Genomic DNA, 22,857 nt, shown 5'->3' with positions numbered 1-22,857 from the left:
TAATGTCATCAACTATCCTGTTCATGGTTACTTCCTTTGTACTACCCGAACTGCGAGTATGCAAGAGAACCTTGACTGCTTTAGAGAGGAAAAAAAATGTAGCATCGTGAAAACACTGCAATTCTGATAATGCAAAGATAAACACTGCAAATTTTAAACCAGAAAATATTGAGAAATTGTTTTTCTTTTAAAAATCTTCAGCTGGGACATCGAAAATTCTCATTTATGAGGAAAATAGCTCATGAGAATGGAAAAGACTGACCTAAGTTTATAGTGCTTCTTATAAATTACCAAACATTCAAAACATTATCCAGTGAAATTTTGAAGTAGAGTATCCCTGATGAGAGAGACGGTCACAAAGCTGTTCTTTTTTTCCTAAAGAGCTGTTCCTTTTCTCAAGGATACTGCATCCTTGTTGTTTTTCAGACGGGTCATAAACAGCTCCTGGCTCCGAAGTGGTTAGTTTGGTACAGAGATGAAAAAGGATCTTGGGAGGCTTTTGTTTATGTGTAAACAGGCCAAAGTGGTCATGTTTTAGAAGTTACCTGTATAATGAAAAGGGAATGGCCAGCTCTCTAGCTGAGCAGTTCAGACCAGAACTAGTTAGGAATTCAGCTGTGTGGAAACAGGCTGCTAGACTCTCTCTCCTTCTGCCCTTCTAACTTCAACCTGCAAGCATCTGTTACATTTTTACTGTGTTTCATGGGGTTTGCTTATTGGGATTGTTGTATATATTCAGAACAGCATAATTAAGTCTAGTTTAGATAGACCGAGTTCTGTAAGGGTTCTTTATTCAGTTCTTTATGTTTCATTGGGTAATTTTGTGAATAAATTTTTGTCTGTTTTAAAACCCGGTATACAACCTAGCTAACTTACTCAGGGAAATTTTCACTGTTCGCTTACAGAAACAAATTACAAAGTTATAGTTTGGGCTGCCTACGTAAGAATGTCTTGAGTAGTTTGGCCCAGTCCGTAAAAAGACATGTTGATGAAGCAATTCATCATAGTATTCTTGCATTTATCCTGAAAAATCTATGTTTCAGATAATCACAACTATCTTAAACTACCCGAAGAAAGGGACACTGTTGGCTGAGTTTGACTGACCAAGAATTGCCATGAACAAAGTAATCGTGAAATATGGGCTCCCCAATCTTCCAAATCATTTTTGGATCTGAAAGTTATGTGGAAAGGCAGAGTATCTCATCCGACAATTTAAGCAAGCTGTTTCATGCTGCAAGAATGCAGTGGTGACACAAACAGTATCTTCAAATAATCATACATTGCTGTACTTCATCAGATGTGCTGCCACCACAGAATTGATACATATAATGTAGAATTACACTTTGTGTGATGACAAATGCAAAAACATGATCTCCCAATGATTGCCTGATCAGATCAAACAACACACTCTAGTAAATGCTCATCAGCAGATTAAGACACTACTCAAACACCCTGCACTTAGAAAACACAGAACAAAATCTCCTATTCATTACAATTTTGCAACTGAAACTTTATGAACAATCCCAAGTGTTAATAACTACAAATATTAAATCAATACAAAATCAGGAGTCAAGTTTGTCATGTGGCTTATTCACACTGTGAGAAGCACCATGATTGCTCTCTGCTTTCTATAAACAACAAATAAATTATGTTGATGTCTATATCTTTTTTGACTTACTTTGGAGCCTATATATACCCATTGCTTTTACAATAACAATTTCACAGCAAATCAGAGCAGACTTGACAACCATATAAAACCCAAATTTGACAATCTTATCTTTGTCCTTAAGTCATAAGTCAAATAGCTTAAACAGCATTTCTCATTTCAATTGTGCACTTTTGAAGTTTAGTTATGGTTGCAATGTAGAACATGTAGTTGTCAGTCCCTAGGTAGCAAACCTCCGCAGCTAACAAGGTGACAATAATCAGATAATCTGCTTTTATAACATAAACTCAAACACCAGAATAACTTCTGAACAAAAAAAAACTATAGTTGCTGGAAATCTGAAGCAACAGCAAAAATTACTGGGGAAAAGTCAGCAGGTCTGCCAGCATCTGCGGAACGAAAGTAGAATTAAGATTTTGAGTCAAGAAATCTGAAGGAGGACTTCGAATGTTAACTCTACTTCCTTTCCATACATGTTACTAGACCTGCTCAGTTTCTCCAGTAATTCCTGTTTTTGTACCAGAATAACTACCCTGTTCTTCCTCAAACAATTCAAGGGACTTGTTTGTATTAACCTTAGCAAGGAGGTGGTACTTCAGTTTAACATCTCACCTGGAAGTCAGCACGGTCAACAGTAGGACGTGCTTCAATATTATCTTCTTTAGTGAGTTTTATCATTAATCCCAGGGTTGGGATTTCAACTCCAAACTTTGCAATTCAGAGGTAAGCATGCTATAGGTGAACCCCAGCTGCTGCATTTGAAAGCAGATTCCAACATCAAACATCATGGAACATCATAAAACCCTGTAATTTGCATCGGAGCATGCAAAGAAAAGTGAGGACTCATGAATTTGCAATAGGAACATTCCCACAAACAACAATAATAAAAATTGCAAGTGAGGTTTGCAGACAGGGAGTTCAGATACAGTCAGTTTCAGCCTTAGAATCGTGCTTAGACTTAAGCATCACCTGAACAAAACTCAGAATAAGGAAGGGCTTATGCCTGAAATGTCAATTCTCCTGTTCTTTGGATGCTGCCTGACCTGCTGCGTTTTTCCAGCAACACATTTTCAGCTCAGAAATGTACCAGCTTGACACCAATTTGGTACATTTCTGAGCTGAAAATGTGTTGCTGGAAAAGCGCAGCAAGTCAGGCAGCATCCAAGGAACAGGAGAATCGACATTTCGGGCATAAGCCCTTCCCTATTCTGAGTTTTGTTCAGGTGATGCTTAATTCTAAGCACGATTCTAAGGCTGAAACTGACTGTATCTGAACTCCCTGTCTGCAAACCTCACTTGCAATTTTTATTATTGTTGTTTGTGGGGAATGTTCCTATTGCAAATTCATGACTCCTCCCTTTACCTTGCGTGCTCCGATGCAAATTACAGGGTTTTATGATGTTCCATAATGTTTATGATGTTGGAATCTGCTTTCAAATGCAGCAGCTGGGGTTCACCTGGTAGCATGCTTACCTCTGAATTGCAAAGTTTGGAGTCGAAATCCCAACCCTGGGATTAACAATAAAACTCATTAAAGAAGGTAATATTGAAAACCAACGGTTTTTAAGTGTAACAAAGATTACAATAAAGGCATTTCACTGACCGGTCATGTTCCAATAGGAGTTTTGCAGCTTCAAGACACACATCAAGCGAGACTTTTCCAAGAAGATCACTGACTGCTAAAAATGAATCAAAATAACTAAATGTCAGTTCCTGTAAATTAGATTGTGTCAAAATGTGGTTATACTTGATCCATTGGAACATACTGAATCTTAATTAGTTAATTTATTGTCAAGGAATGAAAATAAAAAAATGCTGCAGATCATAGTGGGTCAGGCAACATCCACCAAGAGAGAGCAAGCTAATATTTTGAATCTGGATGACTCTTCATCAAGGAATGGTGTTCAAAGCTTGTCCACCCAGTACCAACAATATCGCAGTCAAATTGTAATGAGCTAAAAGCATTACTGTTGACATGCCATTTGATTGGCACACTTCAGGTAATCACAGAGATTACATTAGAACAGCATACGGTAGGAACAACTGAATCTCAAAGTAAGTCATGATGGTATAAACAGCAACGTGCAAACACCATTCCATTCCAACAATGCAGCAGAATAAAAATAAGGCATATAAACTTCAACAAATCAAGGTGATTCATTTTAATGCGCAGGAAGGTTTCAGGTGGACAACATGGAAGGAAAGGTGTGAAATATATTTGTTGGCCTAGATCTTAAATTTAGGTTGATTTTGCTGTTTAGTTCCTTTTGTTAAGATTGTCAAATATCATGGTCAACACACCCTTAAAGGGCACTCTGTTATTATATCTTTTAAAAACATGCTCATGATATCATCACTGTATTATAGAATGCAACCTGAGGTACTAAGACCTTAGACTGCATCTTACCTCAAATCACCTGAAGCATGATACTGCTGGAAATATGTTCCTCTGAAATTATTAGGTTTAATATTAGCCCAGACACAAAGGTGCCTGAAGAACATAATGTTTGTGTATATTAGTTTTAATAAACATCTACTCCATTCTTTAACGGCATAATATTTATACAGAGTTGCTTAACCAACAGGTGATAACAAAAGGATTGCTGCATCAGATAAATCACCCGAAACTCTCACCATGGTAGCAGTAGTGGCCGATGCAAAAGATTCCAATACGTTAGTTTAAGGTTTTTGGAAAACTAACTGAAGACCCATTAATCTGTAGCTTTGGATAAAGAGAAAGTACCTCATCTTTAAACAGCAACAGTTTCTGAGAGTACAGGCAATTGGATATAGCATTAACCATCAAGCAAAAAGACTGGAACACAAGTTCTTCCACATTATCATACATTTCTACATTTTTTTTGCCTTAATTACAAGTGTTTTAAACAAGCTGTAGTTCACATTTGAGCTGAAAAACTACAGAGAGTGAGAAAGTACAAGTCTCATGGACCAATTGTGCTAAAGGGCCTGTCTCCATGCTGTAGGACTCTATGACTTTGTTCCTAAAATGTGATACAAAATTAACTATTCCTCACAACAGATTCAAAGTCTGGTCCTTAAAGGAGGAGAACCTTTGATTTCTAAGCAAGCAGTCCTGGAGCACTTTTATTAATTTGCACTGGTGCAAATGGATTTTAAGGCTGACCCATTGATAGCAGAAATCACATTATGGACTGGACATCCGGTGATATCACAATGGTTCAAACAGCAAATGCAGTTATATCTTACAGATCAAGTTAATTCCAAGAACAGAGATATAAAACTTCATTTGCCAAATGCAAGGAATGGCTTTACATCTAGCCTATCCATAGATGATCAGGAAGATACAAAAATGGCAGACATGATTCATCATGGTAAGAAACAATTTCAGGATTAATAGGTACCAACATACTTCACACAGACAGCAACCATAACCAGAAACTGAAGCAGACAATGTTCCAATATTGCAAGACACAATTGGCTAACAATTAAGTGCTAGGGAATGATCATATAACAGGAAAGAATCCAACCATTGTCCCTTGACTTTCAACGGTATTACCATCACTGAATTCCCTACTGTCAACATCATGAGGTGATCAGTGACCAGAAACTGAACTGGATCAGCCATGTAAATATAGTGGCTATGGGAGCAGATCAGAGGCTGGGAAACCTGCACCAAGTAACTCACCACCTGAATCCCGAAAGCCTATTTTTAATCTACAACACACAAGTCAGAGATTTGGAATACTCCCCACTTGTCTGGATGAATGCACCTCCATCTACAACAAAGAAGCTTGACACTATTCAGGTCAAAGCAGCCACTTGATTGGAACCAGTCTATAGTGGTGCCCAGATCTGTTCACAGTTATCCAAGCATGGACTAACTAGGAATTTGTATAACTGCAACATAACTTCTGCGTTCTTGTACTCTAGATATACAGGGCAGCAATCCATTTGCTTTTCTGATTATTTTCTGGACCTGTTTGTGGCATTTTAAGTATCAATATACCTGAATTCCCAAATCTATTTGGACATGCACTGTATTTAATTTCTTACATCGAAAAGTACCCTGATGTCTTGTTTTTACTGTCAACACGGATAAGCTCATACTTGCAGATACTGCATCCGCCACGGTTTGCCCATTCACTTAGCCGATCAATATGCCTTTGTAATCTTATACTTTTGGTCCATGCTATCTACTATGCCATCTAACTTTCTGTCATCAGTAAATTCGGATATACAACTTTCTATGTAATTACCCAAAACATTAATTAATAATGTGAATAACTGAGGCCCTAACACTGAGCCTTGTCAGACACCACTGTCATATCTGACAGTATGAGTAACTACCTCCCATTTTCTGGTCCTGCCACTCAACCAAGTTCCCATTGAAATAGTATTCTTCCTGTTAAAATGCACAGATTGTTCTGCTATAAAAACAGTTGTGCTCCTCTGCAACCTCGCACTACAGAAAATCATGCTATGTAAAACCGCTATGAAAAAATCGAGCTGTAGAAGGTTGCTAATAGAAAATGGCCATACCTGTTCAGTAAAAGCTCACGTTATCCAACAACACCCACAATTTGTCAATTGTGCTATAGTCAATTTGCACTGACGAAATGGGTGATATAGCAGAACGACCTGTAATCTCACAATACCCCATAGCACATTCCATCTGCCAAGTATTTGTGCACTTGCTTAATCTGTCTATATTCGTACGTAAACTCGGTGTCATCCCACTACAGTGGAAACTCGATTATCCGAATATGACGTGTGGGCATTATTCCGTTCGGACAATCGATTATTCGGAAAATCAATTAAATGCCTTTCCTCTGGGGCTCGGCGTTTTAAAGTCTGCTCCCCATTCAGGCAACTGCAGCATCGCTCAGCACTCAAAACCCCACCCCCAACACCGCCACCCCTGTCCAATCCCACCCCCGTCCCCCAGCACAAAGCATGCGAGCCCCCGCCCTCAACTCGGTCCAACACTGCTCCTGCCCCCCAGCACAAAGTGCGCAAGCCCCCGCCCCCAACCCAGTCCAACACCGCCCCCGTCCCCCAGCACAAAGCACGCGAGCCACCGCCGTCCAACCCAGTCCAACACCGCTCCCGCCCCCAGCACAAAGCGCACGAGCCCCAACCCCAACACCGCCCCCGCACAAAGTGCATGAACCCCGCCCCCAACATAGCCCTCCACCGCTGCCACCCCATCTCTGTGGCATCAGGACAGTACACCAACAAGACTGCTGCTGCTGTGTTTGTGGGGTAAGTCTCCAAATGGCGCACAGGCAAACACACACAACTTTTTATTGCAAATTTTAGACAGGTTCCATATTTGGCCTGTACAGGACAATGTTGGAGAGATTATTCCTGGGAAGTTGGGGTGGGAGGGGGTTAGGGTACACCCCTCTGTAGAACTCCAGGGAAAGTGTGGGGGGAGAGAGAGAAGGTGGGAGGTCAGCCATTTGGAGATGGTGCCTGTTTAATCACTATAAACAAAAGACCCGATCACTGTTGGAAACACGTCTTCAATGTAATGTTTCTATCGGGACCTAGAGATCATGTTCGGAAATCCGATTTTCAGATAATTGGTATTCAGATAATCGAGGTTCCCTGTACTTGCATTCTTACCTACTTTTTAATGTAATCTACAAACTTGGCAGTAATACATTCACATCTCTCATTAATAATTGTGGTCCTCACACTGATCCCTATGGCAGTCCCAACTCTCTGCCTTGTATTAGTTAGTCAATCCTCTATCTATGCTCAAATACTATCAAAACCCTACCTTGAGTAGCCTTATGTGTAAATATTTTTAGATTTCCAAAATATATAAGTCTACTTCTTCACCTTTATCTACTCTGTTTGTTACCTCCTCAAGGGACTGAAATACATTTATAAAGGCATGACTCCATTTCAAGACATCATCACTCGATCATCCATGCTCAAACAGTCTAACAGAAAATATGGTGAATCCTATTGACTCAATAATGATTAAGTGTCAAACAACAAAGCAAGATTTTGACACTGCATTGTTGTATTTTCGTACAATGGCAGAGAAAAAGAGTCAACCCCCTGCACATCTTAGGCTAAGGCAAATGTGAACAAACCGCCCAGCAATGAATTGTCTAACCATTCAAATGACAGGAGAAAGAAAGGAACACAAGTCAACTCAGACCAATGCACAAAACATCAACCCTGCATTAAGAAATGGAGGAAGAACACACAGTGATGATTGTATAGTAATAATAAGTGACAGCAAATCGTCATACAAGTTCAACAGAGAACAAGGTGTACTTTTCCTAACAGATATATCAGTTACCAGATCTTGAAAGCATTATTAAGTTTGAACTATTAGCCATAAACACTTTGAATAACAATGAAATAGACACATGCTTACATATAAACACGTATATCTATTTGGGACGTGTTACAACACGGTGGTAAACACTTCTGCAAATTAAACCAAACACCCAGAAAAGCTTACCTCATCTTGTAAAGTGTCAGAGAACTCCCAAATTCCACTATTTAAAGAAATTAATATTGATTTCTAATAGTGACTATTAGCAACAACTATTCACAATTTTAAGCCCCCCTTTCTCTTAACTGCTTATTATCTGCCTCCAACTCTAACAATATACTGTTCCAATAAAAACCCTTATTAAAATTATGACAACTTAATTTCAAAACAATACAGTGGCTGTCGTCGTCAGTATCTTTCTTCTTTTGGCTTAAGATCTCCCTGGGTTGTTGCCTTTTACTGCAAAAAGTTTTCATATAAGAAAGGTACCTTTGATTGTGTTTGGGAATGGCAGTCTTCCTTGATGTCAGTTAATCTCTATCTGACTTTCAAAATACCTGTTTTTTAAATACCCCAAACATCGGACCATCTTATTGGTTCAAAGTTGGGTTTTAGTTTCCTGGGGCGCAATTTAATTGAATTGTAAAAAAAGCAACTCACTCAGTTAATTATATCACATATAAATGTTACATATTTTCAATTTTCCAGTACACTCAGATTGCTAGCTAATCATATGACAGGTGCTTGTAAGCCCTCAGTACAAAACAGCATTCACTTTCTCTTAAAGGTACAGTACATACCTTCAACTTCAGAACACAAGCTTTTAATCTTTGAAAGCAAGGGTTTATTACACAAGGTCTCATGATCAGTATGTCACTACTCTTAAGAAACATGCTAATTAAACAAGGCATGTGACCTAAGGATATTAATATCTCATACCCATCTCATTTCAGATCACTAAAAGCATGATACTCTTACTCATCAAATGTCCTCTGTTGTAACTTAATGGTTATGAGCTCAGTTTTTGTACGACCAGTACTTGTAATAAGTGTCTGCTGGATTCGCCAATGCCACAATATCCAAGAGCAGTTCATGGATAAGCATTGCCATATCAGATAATACTTCTTGCTGGAGGCAAATTTACTTTATCGTTATCATCTGATTTTTAGGTTTCTCATCTAATCATAGAGAACAGGAAGCTTATCCACTTTCATATCATAATTATGAAACACTGGATAAGCTATGAAAAAATATTATCAGAGATTGCTAATTGTACATCAACCAAAACTGCACTGCTTGCGACATGTCTCTCTTCAGAAGGTCAGAACAGCTATACTCACGAAGTAGACTGTAGAGTTCCAATGCCATGCCTAATTATTTCAGAGGTTAGAACTGAATGTTATTGGCCGAAATTAACATTGTGTCTAAAGGTGAGGGGCACTCACAAAATAATGATGGTGCAATAGGCACAAATGAAAAATCACTTACTGACACAATGCTGGGTTCTAGAGTTAGGAACATTACATTTGAACGTCTCACTTGGTAAATAAATCTAAAATTCAGTACAGATCGATTTCTGGTCTCTTCCTATGTCTGCTGGCAATAAATGCTTCAGCAGTAAACTGTACAAAACTTTCAGCCATCAATTGAAAAATATACTGACTGACCTGTTTTAGTGTTCCTTCATTTTTATTCTGAAGCTAAATAAGACTACACAGATACTTCTGACATCTGATTAGTTGCATTACTTAAGTTGCGTGCTTCAACATCTTGCTGCTATGAATGTTTTTTTGTAAATTATGCATTTCAACGCTTTCTAACTGGTGATGAACACAGTCTAAACTCTGCTTCTTACCTGCTGATATGACTGGATCAGGAAAAATACCCTTCAAAAGGATTTTAATCTTCAAGAAGAGTCCAGCTGGATGGGGATTCTCCTGTCAAATAAAACAATTAGAACTGCTCACCACAAAGCACTTTTTTTTTCAAATGGTGTTCAAACTAAAAATGTAGAAACAAAGAAAATAGGAATAGGCCATTTGACTCTATGAGCCCACTCTGCCACTCAATATGATCACGGCTTATTATCTAACTCAGATCTTCAATCCTGTTTTCTCCCCTTACATTTTGATCCCTTTGGTGCTCAGAACTGTAAGAGTCAAAAAGAGTGGTACTGAAAAGAACAGCTGGCCAGGCAGCATCCGAGAAGCAGGAGAGCCAACGTTTTGAGCATAAGCTCTTCATTAGGAATGTGTGAAAGTGGCCATTCCTGATGAACAGCTTATACTCGAATCATCGACTCTCCTGCTCCTCGGACGCTGCCTGGCCAGCTGTTCTTTTCCAGCACCACACTTTTTGACTCCAGCATCTGCAGTCCTCACTTTCTCCCTGCTCAGAACCATATCTCCTTCTTGAAAACATTTAACGCTTTGGTCTCAATTGCATTCAAAAAATTGGCAGAGAATTCCACTGGATCATTGCTCTCTGAGTCAAGAATTTTCTACCCTTTTCAGTCCTAAATCGTCTACCATAACTTATTAGTTATAGGGTAAGCACTGGAAGTATGTTCCCAATTAAATGCCATTAAAAATGGAAAGGTTTCTGAGATTGCAGCCCTCATCCTTCCAAACTCCAGGGAACATAGTCCTAAATGAACTAGTCTCTCCTTATATGTCAGTTCCATCCTGCTATCCTAGGGCAGTAGTCTTATAAATCGTTCTTGTTTTCCTTCATAGCCAAAACACCCTTTCTCAGTTAGAAAGGCCAAAACTGCACACAAAACTCCAGGTGCGGTCTCACCAAGACTCTGTCCAACTGCAACAAGGCATCCATGTTCCTGTACGCAAATCCTCTCGCTATAAAGGCAACATAATATTTTAGCTTCTTCACTGTCAGTTGCACCTAAATGCTTCTTTCAGCAGCTGCTGTACTAAGGCACCCAGGTTTTGTTGCAGCCGGCTTTCCCAATCTTGCAATTCAAATAATAACCTGCCTTCCTGTTCTTACTACCGTATTGGATAACCTTACATTTATCCATATTGTATTAGTTAGATCCTTGAAAAGGTTCCAGTAGATTTCTCAAGCATAATTTCCCTTTTTGTAAATCCATATTGACTCTGCCAGATCCTAAATGATGTTTGCCAAGTGCTCTACTATTAACTTTCCATAATGGACTCTAACATCTTCCCCACTACCAATGTCAGGTTAACCAATCTATAATTCCCAGTTTTCTTCTCACTTTATTTTAAATAGTGAGATTACTTTATCTGCATGATCCATATGATCTGATACAGATTCTGTAGAATCTTGAAAGATGACCACCAATGAATCTAAATTTCTACGTCAATTTCCTTAAATATTCTGGGGTATAAGACATTCTATTCCTCTGTCTCACAGTGTTTCCACAGATTTTTGGAATGCTAATTGTGTCTTTTGTGATTATAAGAATCAAAGATGTATTTAATTGGTTTGCCACTTTTTGTTCCTCATTATAACTTATCAGTTTCTGACTGTAAGGGCCCTAAATTTGTGTTGAAGCATATTTATTTAAAAGAAATGAACAAAAAATATGCTCAATCACATTAACTGAAAGAAATTTCAGGATATTCAACAGAAAATGACCCATCATTGGGTCAATAGATGGGCTAGAATTATAGAAATGTTTACAGGTAGTTCTGGGATAACGCGCATTTCAGCAGCTCAATTTAGCTATAACTTGCTGAAGACTTAAGGAACAGTATTTTCGAGAATGATTACCTGCTGGCAACAGTGCAGGTGCAGCAGGGATGAGTTCATATGCATTGTTCTGCGCATGCACCAAAATCTTCGAGGCATATTGCGCATGCACGAATGTCCATGCCATTCTACCATACAGTGGTGTCCGTGACATTCTGCGCATATGCAACAGTGGTACTGGACTTTGTGCATTCTGTGCATGAATGTCCACGCCAAGGTCTCTGTGCCATTCTGTGCAAGCACAATATCAGCACCTGTCTTCGTGCCATTCTGTGCATGTCCTAATGTCAGTTGCCAGAGCATGTGAGAGGTACTGTACAGAGAGCAGCTTTCTTACATTTTTTAAATGTACCATGTTAAATGTACTTTTGTTTCATTAATAAACATGACTTCAACCATCTTTCAGGCTGTGCTTTACTCTGGGTGATTTTTGAGCAATCGTGAATGATATTTTTTGCTGGTCTGCCCCAATCCCACTTTTCCCATGGGCCCCATTATTTCTATTAAGCGATTTTCCATTAACCAAGGTTGCGATGGAATGCAAACTAAGGCATAATAGGAGAACTACCTGTATTTTTTAACTTACAAGTAGTAACGACACTCAAGATTCCAGTTAATGTCAGAAATGAGTAATATATGAATGAAGGGAAGTAGACCAAAAGATGGAATTCTGGTTTGTTGAAAGGTTTCATTAAGTTTTCATGGTTTTCAAGTGAAATGGCTAAAAACAATAATTGAATATCTGTTCCAAAATGCAGAGAATGAGACAAACAGGCTTATAACCATGGGACCTGGCAGACATATTCAAGGATGAATTTGATTCTTTCAAAATTGCTGAAAGCAACAAAAAAGTTGAGAAAGAAAAACAGAGGTTTCAAGCCAAGGTTACAATAATTTTACAATGTTTTCAATTAAGATATAATTTGCATATTTATAGGACTGCATGAAATGTCTTACTTGATTTGCAAGAATGACAGCATTGAGAGCTCTCTCCTGGTGTTGCTTGACGTCCCATTCAAGATAAACATTGGCTAATAAGCGCAAAACCTTTGCCTAAAAAAGAGACAATAATCAATTCTAAAAAATTTCTATTGTATGACTCCAACATAGCACCAGCTGTAAATTTTTTAGTTCTTTATCTCTGAACCATCATCTTTTAAAGGCCGCAAATCATGGCATAACAATACCACAAACACATCAAGATATAAATAAAGACTATTTGTCCCAGCAAAACTCTATCATGCCATGTGAAAATACATCCAGTACAAAAAGTACATTAAACAAGTTGTTATTCAGCATGCTCCAGGAACAGATGGTACTGGTTAATCACACTGCCAGTTAATAGGAACTAACAATACTTTGGAAACATGAAAAGGTGGTGCTCTGTCTTTGAGGGTGGTTGGAAAAATTGTCATTTGGGATCATTTTTGATCATTACATCCCAAGATTCAGGATGACGGTGAAGAATGGCATACAACAATCGAGAATTAGAAAAGTCTACTCATAGAAACAAGACTTCAATGGAGCACTAAAATAGATGGGCTCAACTTAGTTCAATGACAGCTTGGCAAGAAAACAATAACTGAATAATAGGCTACTTTCAAACAGTTACAGTCAAGATATATTATGTCAACTGGGAATGGTAGAATGAACAAATCCAGAAGAAAAAAAATGTGCTTATGACAAGAGTCAAGTAGAAAATAAAATTAAGAACTAAGGTTCAGGAGAAGGTGAAAAGCAAATAAGTGAAGCAAAATTAATTATGAGAAAAGACTTGTAGCCAACACAGAAAAGTGTCCCAAAATCTTCTAACGCCATATGAGAACTAATTAGGAACCAAAAACAAGATTTATGAATCAAAGCAGGGAACATGGCTGAGGTGTTTACATGTTTACATCTACCTTTACCAAAGACAGACAGACAAATGCTACTCAAGTCATGATGGCAGAGGGGGGAAAAATCTAGAAGGGCTTAAAATCTATTGGACAGAAGTGCTGGATAGACGATTAGTACTTAAATTTGACAAGGCACTGGAATTGGATGTCATGCATCCAATGAGTTTGAAGAAAAGGAGAGTCCGAATTGCAGGGACACTGGCCACAATTTTTTAATTTTCCATGGACTTGCGGGAGATGCCAGAAGGTTGGAATATTGCAAATATTATAGCCTTATTCAATAAGCCTAATAATTACAAACCAGTCAATTTAACACCAGTGTTGGAAAGCTTCTACAGAAATTTATTTGATAGAATCAATAGTTATCCGGAAAAAAGTGGGTTGATTAAGGGGAAATCAGCATGGAATTCTAAAGGAGAAAAACATGTTTCACTACCTTGCTGGAGTTTTATGAAGATATAGCTGAAAGGCTTGATGTAAGGCTGTTGATGTGGCGCACATGCACTTTCAGAAGGCACACAACAAACTTAAGAGGAAACTTACACGTCATCCAATTAAAAATGGTTAGCTGCAACATTAGCTGAGTGATAGGAATGACGGAGCAATAATGGTCAATGGATACTTACTGATTAGGAATAGGTTTGCAATGAAGTTCCCATGGTTGCTCATGGGACTCCTGCTTTTCCAAATACATTCAGGGTAGCCCACTAACCTACCAACACACCTAAACAGCGACCAATGAACCTAAAGAATTCAGATACCACCAGCAAAACTAACGTCATTTACAAGATACAATGCAAGAACTGTAAAAAACACAACTGGACAAACTAGCAGGAAACTTGCCACCAGGATATATGAACACCAACTGGCCACCAAAAGCCACGACCAACTATCATTAGTTTCTCTACACACAGACAACGAAAGACACCACTTTGACTGAGAGAACACACACATCCTAGGACAGGCAAAACAAAGACAAACACGAAATTCTTAGAGGCATGGCAATCTAACCAGAACTCTATCAATAAACATATTAAGTTACATTCTATCTACCTTCCTTCGAAGAAAAAGAACTGGAAATGACATCACCCACCTTAAGAAACTAAGACCTATAGAGAGGCAGACATACCACCAGCGCTTCATTGGAAACTTTCACTGATGATGTAGATGACTCACACCTAGTACGGTGACATAATGTCTGAAAACTAACCTTCAAGCTCAGTGAGCTTACACACTTAGCACTAACCTGAGCTAAGGGTCCTGGGTGTACACATGCACAAATAATTAAAAGTGGAAGGACACAGAGAAAGCAAGAAGGTATTCTCAGTTTTATTAATAGAGGCAGATAGTACAGGGAGAAAAAGTGAGAACTGCAGATAGTGGAGATCAGACTCTAAAAGTGTGGCACTGGAAAAGCACAGTAGGTCCGGAAACATCGGAGCAGGAGAGTCGACTGATGAAGGGCTTATGCCTGAAATGGTGACTCTCTTGCTCCTCAGATGCCGCCTGACTTGCTGTGCTTTTCCAGTGCCACATTTTTCGACACAGATAGTACAGGAGTAAGGAGTGATGTTGAACATGTATATTTGCTAGACCTCAGTCAGAGTATTGTGTAGTAAGTATAGAATGGCATTGAAGAGAGGACAGAAGCAGTTTATGAGAGTGTGTCCAAGGATAAGGAAATTCACTTGAGGACAGATTGAAGTTGGGACTGTTCTTTTTGAAGATAAGGCGGCTAAGGGGAGGTCTGATAGAGGTTTTCTCAATTTACAAATGGGTTGTATAGAGTAGATGAAACTGTACCCACTTGTAAAACGAAAAAGGACAACAGGGCACAGACTTATCAAGTGATCTGCTGAAGAACAAGGGTGAAGTGAACACTGCCTGGTAAAATAGGGGAGTCAACCAATGATGTGTCATCGTCACCTTTTTCTCCCACCATCACACATCAGTCATCTCATCAAGAACAAGCTTTGGTCTGGACATTGTTTACCGGATACTTTTCAACCACAACCAGTTGAAATCCAAGACAATAACAACATTGACACTGTCATCTATACATCGAAGTTCCACTAGCAATGTTATTGCTGCTCTCTCGGATGAGAATCTTCAAGCCTTGTTAAACACCTTTGCAGATCATACTAAAGTCTTGGCCTCAGCATCAATCCCAAGACTCGAGTCCTTTACCAGACCATCCTCAGAAAGTTCCAATCCACCCCTCCATTATGACCATTCCTTCTACCTTGGAAGTCACCTTTCATCCAAGGCTGACATCAATGCACAGACCCAAAACTGCATCCAATCTGGAATGCTTCCTTCAGACACCTAAAGATGAGAATTTTTGACATCTGCGACATCCGTACTGGTATCAGAGCCTTGTTTATAAGGCAGTCATCCTTCCACTTCTTCCACACAGCTCCAAAACTTGGGACTATATATGGAAGCCACATCAAGGTCCGGGAGAAGTACCACCAACACTGTTGGGAGACAGATTCTGCACATCAGCTGCAGGTATACTAATGTTAATATCCTAGAAGAAGCGAATAGCACCAGCATCAAGACGACGATCATCCAGACCCAACACTGCTTGGCCTGCCACACACTTAAGATGTCAAAGCACATCATTGCCAGCTCAAACAAGGCACTCAAATGAGAGGAGGACTAATGATTCCCTGAAGGCTTACTTCAAGAAATACAATTTAGGTGTCAACACCTTGTAGATCCTTGCTCAGAAGAACTTGATTTGGCAGAACCACCTGTATAAAGGGACACAATCCTTTGAGAACACCCACTGGCAACAGGAAGTACGAAGAAGGAACCAGAGAAAGGAATGCCAGCGATCTCAGCTGAGGACCAATTCTATCTCCTGGAAACACCTGTCAATTGCGTGGTCAGAGATGTGGCTATAGGATCAGGCTCATTGGCTATGCAAGGACCAACAGAATCTGTGACACAGAATTTCCTAAGTGGACAATCATACTAGTTAGTGAACAATTGCAGGTGTGACATTCTGCATAACCTCAATGCTTGCAATATTTCCACGTGCACTCTCTAAACTTTTACTCCTCCACATATATACAAAGATAAACTCAAATTATTTTCTAATTTCATTATATAAATTAACTTAACATTTAAACTGTACATACCTGCACAGGAGAACTAGGGGAATATCTTTTGTCTATTTTTCCAATGTCGTAGCTCTGACTGATAATGAAAAAACATTACAGCATTAGCAACAGCATAAGTAAAAAATTATTTCCGCTATTGAACGGAGTCTTCAAATTTAGTGTTATCTAGTCACCAAGCTCACACAGAGGGTAGGAAATACTAACGGTGCGGAGGTCCAACACATCAGTTATGAACAAACACTAGGATTTGAAAACTTGATTCATCTTGCTGCTGGAGATGATAATGTGGAATCTTAGTGTCAGGTTGTTGGGACATATTCCACAGCCAGCTACTTCCTGTGCACAGGAAGGGACTCAGTTATAAAGTCCCTGCATGTCTGGAACCAACTACTTCGAGTTATCTCAAACTCAAACAACATTGCAATGTGATGCGACACTCACCTTGCACATTTGGAACATTTGTCAATTGGACGACTGCGGAGGTGATTTACAAAGATTGTGCATTCAGCTGCAAAATGATCCCTGAACATGCATTTGTTAAAGGACTATTCAACAAACTGTAGGAAAGGTGAATTAAATTTATATTTGCTCAGGACAAGTTTGCGGAAGCACTATGCTTTGGGGTTTTTGGCAGTTATGTATAGTTCAGGGAGACAACCAAGTTGTTGTCGTGCTTCTTGGTCTGGGTCTAAAAACATGCAGCAGAAGGAAAGCTTTGTGAAAAGTGTGGGAAGAGATGAAGATGTGCACTATATACAGATCGCAACCTCCAAGGGTTTCCATGGAGTAGTTCTCCTACATTTCCCTAATACATGAGCAATGACAAATGTTCAGCAAGAAAGTGGTCACTAAACTGTGTGAACTCCTAAAATCTAACCTCAGAATGAGAAAAGCCTCATTAATAAGAGATTAAATGAGGACAGTTGAGTGGCAATCTAGGCTCAGATAATGTAGAGTCCATTTGGGCAGAGGTTAAAAAACAGCAAGCAAAAGACGACGCTGGTAGGAGTAATGTACACACACCCAAACAGCAGTCACTCTATAGTAAAGACTAAAAATAATAAAAAATTGCATGACCATGTAAAAAGAATGCAGCAATAATTATGGCTGACGTTAATCTTCATGTTGATTGGGTGGATAAAATTGGAAAGGGTAGCTATGACAACAAATTCATAGTTGCCTAAAGTTATATGTCATCGAGTCAACCAAGCAGCAGGCTACTTTGGATCTGGAATTGGGTAATAAGGCAGATTTAATAAATGACTTCCCTAGTAAAAGATTCCCTAGGAAGCAGTGATCATGACATGATAGTACTTAGTATCTGGTTTCAGTGTGAGAAACTTGGGTCAGAAACAACTGTGTTGAACTTATGTAAAAGGAAATATAAAGAAATGTGGATAGACAAAGTAAACTGGGTGCACAGATTAGCAGTAATGACAGTAAGCAAGCAGTAGTGGATATTTAAGGAGGTACTTCATGGTTCTCAGCAAAAATACATTCTGCTAAGGAAGAAAGAATCGAAGAGAGGAATAAAACAAGGAAATTAAGCAGAGTATTAAGTATTAAAAAAATTAAGGAGGCCAAAGTCAGTAATAACCCTGAAGACTGGGATAAATTCAGAATTTAGCAAAGAAAGACTAAACAAAAAAAAAACTAGGAGGGCAAACTAGTGAAGAATATAAAAACTGACAGTAAGAGCTTCTTTAATATATATGAAGGAAGAGAGATCAACGTGAACAGTTGAGAAATAAATCTGGGGAGATGATTTTGGGGAACAAGGAAATGGCAGAGATACTTTGCATCAGTCTTTCGAGTAGAAGATACATTGAACATCCAACTAATAATCAAATATATGGTGAGTAATTATTTATCACCTCTAAAGAAGTAGTATTAGACAAACTAATGGGAGTAAAGGCAGGCAAGTCTCCTGACCTAATGGCTTTCATTCTAGGATCATAAAAGATGGAGTATATATAATAATGAATGCTTTGGTTGTAATGTTCCAAAAAATTGTTAGATTCTGGAGAAGTACCAGAAGATTAGAAACTTGCTAATTTTTCCCGATTCAAAAAGGGAGGCATAAAACAGGCCAGTTAGCTTAACATCTATCATTGAAAAAAAAACTGAAATGAATTAAGCAAATTTTGAAAATCATAATCTAATCAAGCATAGTCAGCATTGCTTCATGAATGGGAAATTGTGTTTGCCTAATTTATTAGAGTTTTTTGAAGAAGCTTCAACCAGAGTAGACAGATGGATATCAGTAGAAGTGTTGTATTTGAACTTCCCGCAAGTGTTCATCAAGATATCTCACACAAATTTAAGTCATGATAAGAGTCCATGGTGTTGACATAGCTTATTGGCATGGATTGAGAACTGATTAATGGGCAGAAAATAGTGAGTGGAGAAAAGGGGATCTTTTTCAGGTTGGCAACCTGTGACCAGTTGGGTTCCACAGGGGTCAGTGCTGGGACCACAATTGTTTATAATATGTGCTAATGACTTGGACAAAGGAAGTAAATATACAGTAGCCAAATTTGCAGATGACAAAACCAGGTGAAAAGGCAGGTTACAAAAGGGATACAAACACTTTATGGAGAGAGATTGATAGGTTAAGTAAATGGACATAAATGTTGGCAAAATGGAGTATACGTGTAATAACTTGAAGTTGCCCATTTTTCCAGGGGGAACAGAAGAACACTATTATTAAAATAGAGAAAAAGTGAAGAAATCTGCACCACAAAAGACTTGGGGGTATCTATGCACAAAACACAGAAAACTAGCACACAGTGCAAAAGACATTCAGGAAGGCTAACAGAATATTAGCCCTTATTTTTAAGGGGGTCAGAGTATAAGAGTAGAGAAGTCTTATTGCAATTGTACAAGGTGCTGGGGAGACTATCTGGAGTACTCTGGGCAGTTTTTGTCCCTTTATTTAAGGGCTCATTTCATTGGAGGCAGTTCAGAAAAGTTCATTATGATGAACCCTGGTATGGAGGGACTGTCTTATGAGGAAAGGGTGATATGGTTCGGACTCTACTCGATGGAGTTCATAGGATCTCATTGAAACGTACAGAATTCTTAAGGGCTTGACAGGGTAAATGCTAAGAGGATGCTTCCCCTCATGGGAGTGTCTAAAACCAAACAGCATTGTGCGAGAATAATCAGGTGTCAATTTAAGAGTGAAATAAGGAGGGTTTTTTTCTCAGAGAGATGAGAATCTTTGGAACTCCTTGTCACACAAATCTGTGGTGGTACAGCCCATGTGTATATTTAAAGCTGAGAGAAATATAGATTCTTGATCAGAAGTGGAATTAAGAGTTAAAGGGAAAATACAAAAAAATAAGCACGAAGAATGCCAGATCAGCCATGATCCTGCTGAATGGCAGAGCAGTCTTAAGGGACCAAACAGCCTATTCCTGGTCCTTTTTCTTACGGTACTCCTAATCCCATGCTGTCAATATAAAGCATTATATACTTCTCATTTTATGGAATATAATAGAAATCGAAGTTAGATTACTATAACTGAAATAGTAAGAGAGTTTTGCAATGAAAAGTAGTCAACTACTGCATGCGTTGCTGAGTTGTGCAATGCAATTTTGCATTTTAGAAGCAGTAAGAGTGAGAATGAGAGATTGAACAATACTCCAACTGTTTCAAGTTAAGGAAATTCTGCCTGTCAACAGCATTCTGAAAGGATGAGGTGCATAATGTTTAAGTGCTGAGAGCGGTAGAGTGGAAGAAACATCAAACATGCAGAAAGAAAGGATCAATCCTTGTACTTCCATCAAAAAAAAGTTTTAAAATAAAGAATCCATACAAGTAAAGACCTAAGTTCAATTATCAAACATCCAAAAAGAAGGACCATCACCCTACAGATGATAGCATATTCTCGTTGCAAAAATCAAAACAATTGCGAGAAAGCACTTTGCAACTTGTGTTCTCACTGGAATTTGTTAATCCTATTTTTATTTCCCCATGGTAATGTATTAAGCTATTTGTCTTTCACATGTCTTACTTGTGAGAGTAAGCATATATTTCGGGCTTTACATGGATATAGTTTAAATTGCACAGGTGACATTTGCAATCCTATGGAACACTGGAATGAGATATGCCCCCTCAATCAATTGGATCAATAGCAATAACAACAACAATTTGAGTCTGGGCAGCATAAACCTGAGCCTTCGTGGCAGCAAACGCAGATTTCATGACCTCTACTTAAGTTTCCATCATAGCAGATATCTTGAGTGGTTTCTACCTGAGCTGCATCAGAACCTGAGACTCGGGTGTGAACCGATGTTACATTATGGTTGGATATACAGAAGTCTCCCCCACACCCACAGGGGATGCATTCCACAACCTATCGTGGAAGCCCAAAACTGCGGATAGGAGCGAGTCTGTTCATTTCAATGGGAAATTTACCTTCCCTGTAACCCCCGATCCCTGGTTGCGGAAAGGTTCCCTTTAATATGGTCGGGCTGCGGTAAACCGCGGGTAACTGAAACTGCAGAAAATGATTCCACAGATATGGGGGTCGCCCTGTACTACTTCTATGCTGGACAAATTGGCTCTGAGCTTTGCAATATATTGACCGGCATTCTGCACTTTAGCAGTGGTGGGAAGCTCCATTCCAGGTAAGCCAATTACAAGCATCAATGCTGTGCACCATCATTCTCCTTTATGTTACCCATTAAAGTCATCAAGATCTCCTGCATGTTCAGCCATACCTGAAAATTTAGCAAGTAGGCCGCACATGAAACGAAGCACAAGAGAACAAGAAAGGGTAGACCTAGCTCAGGTACAGGGAAGGAGCAGTTGAATATGAATTGTATTAATTTATAGCTGGTGAGAACCTTGATTTCTAGAGTTCAATAGGAACTGCTGTTTCAGTTATTTCTATGTTTCTACAGGCTTTAATTATATTTGCATTGTCTCACTTGCTAGTATGTGGGATGTAGAAACCCACCTGATTGATTTCATATTATAACAGTAATTTATAACTGATTTGCATTCTATGAAGGCATTTCCTTTAGAAAATGCAAATGAGAATTTCCTTGGGACTTCTGCACTCTTTCACTACTATAACATTCACAGAGGTTTAACACAGTTCCTTCTGAACAGCCTGTCAAAAATGTGGCAATGAGGCAAAAGCTCTAAGAAATTCTTCACATACAACCTTACAGCAAAATTATATTTAAACACCATGTCACAAGAGTAATTGGATGGAATGCCTCAAATTTATTGAAATAGACCATCTTTACCTCAACCAGAAAGCACTTTCTTCGTATTTCTTCTGCTGATAGGTATCTATTCCAAAATTGTAACACAGCAGGGACAAATAACCTGTCTGAAACATACATGCAGGTCCATGATGACATCACAGTAATTATGTAAACATAAAATATGTGTGAACTGAAGAACAGAAATGTTCCAGAAGAAAAATGAAATAAATTCCATTTTCATCAGGATTCACAAGAAAATGACAAAGTTCAATAATCAGCTGTTTCAATTTGAAATGTGTAAATTTCCCATTTTTGTACCACTGCTATAACCGCGTTCAATAGCAATATCATTACTTAGTCCCCTAATATCAGCATCCCGGGGACTACAAGAGACTAAATGCTGAGCAGGCACAGCCATATAAATACTGTGGCTACAACAACAGGTCAGAGACTATGAACTCCACCTCGTGACTGTCCACCATCTACAAGGTGTAAGTCAGAAGTATGATGAAAAATTTTGCACTGCCTGGATTGGTGCAGATCCAATAACACTCAAAAAGCTCAACATCATCCAAGAAAAAAGTAACCTGCACACCATGCATAACTTGCAACATTCAGTCCCTCCACCACCCACCAGTGACACACAGTGCATGTTGATGCTAATATCTACAGGACACACAATACAATAATTCATCCAAGCAACTTCCAACTCATGAGGGTCAGCAAATGAATGAAAACACCACTATCTGCAAGTTTTTCTCCAAGTCATACACTGGAACTATACTGCTGCACCCTTCATCATTATTATTTGCTCTCTGTCCATTAAACAACTCTCTAACCATACTATTACCTGCAACGCCATCAGCTTTTTCTTGGCCATCAACATTTTGTGTGGCAACTCAAATGTCTTTTGGAAATGAAAGTATTCTAA

The 22,857-nt window shown here is 38.8% G+C and overlaps 1 protein-coding gene across 6 annotated transcripts in view; it reads right to left on the bottom strand.

The window, feature by feature from the left end:
* Positions 1-22,857, bottom strand: part of tex11 (testis expressed 11) — a 254,948-nt gene that overhangs the window by 174,374 nt on the left and 57,717 nt on the right. For all 6 annotated transcript variants that reach the window (XR_011964123.1, XM_072595189.1, XM_072595187.1 and 3 more), the window contains 5 exons: positions 21,966-22,051; positions 16,723-16,780; positions 12,639-12,734; positions 9,802-9,883; positions 3,270-3,345 (listed from right to left, as the gene is read on the bottom strand). Coding sequence is in view for 5 of the 6 variants with exons in the window: in XM_072595189.1 (XP_072451290.1) it covers positions 3,270-3,345; positions 9,802-9,883; positions 12,639-12,734; positions 16,723-16,780; positions 21,966-22,051 (398 nt within the window). In the remaining variant the exon portion in view is untranslated. The remainder of the gene's footprint in view (positions 1-3,269; positions 3,346-9,801; positions 9,884-12,638; positions 12,735-16,722; positions 16,781-21,965; positions 22,052-22,857) is intronic.

This window comes from Chiloscyllium punctatum, chromosome 25 (genome assembly GCF_047496795.1).
Source record: "Chiloscyllium punctatum isolate Juve2018m chromosome 25, sChiPun1.3, whole genome shotgun sequence".
NCBI classification, from domain to species: domain Eukaryota; kingdom Metazoa; phylum Chordata; class Chondrichthyes; order Orectolobiformes; family Hemiscylliidae; genus Chiloscyllium; species Chiloscyllium punctatum.
The sequence above is the reverse complement of the archived record's forward strand: the minus strand, read 5'-3'. Positions and strand labels throughout refer to the sequence as shown.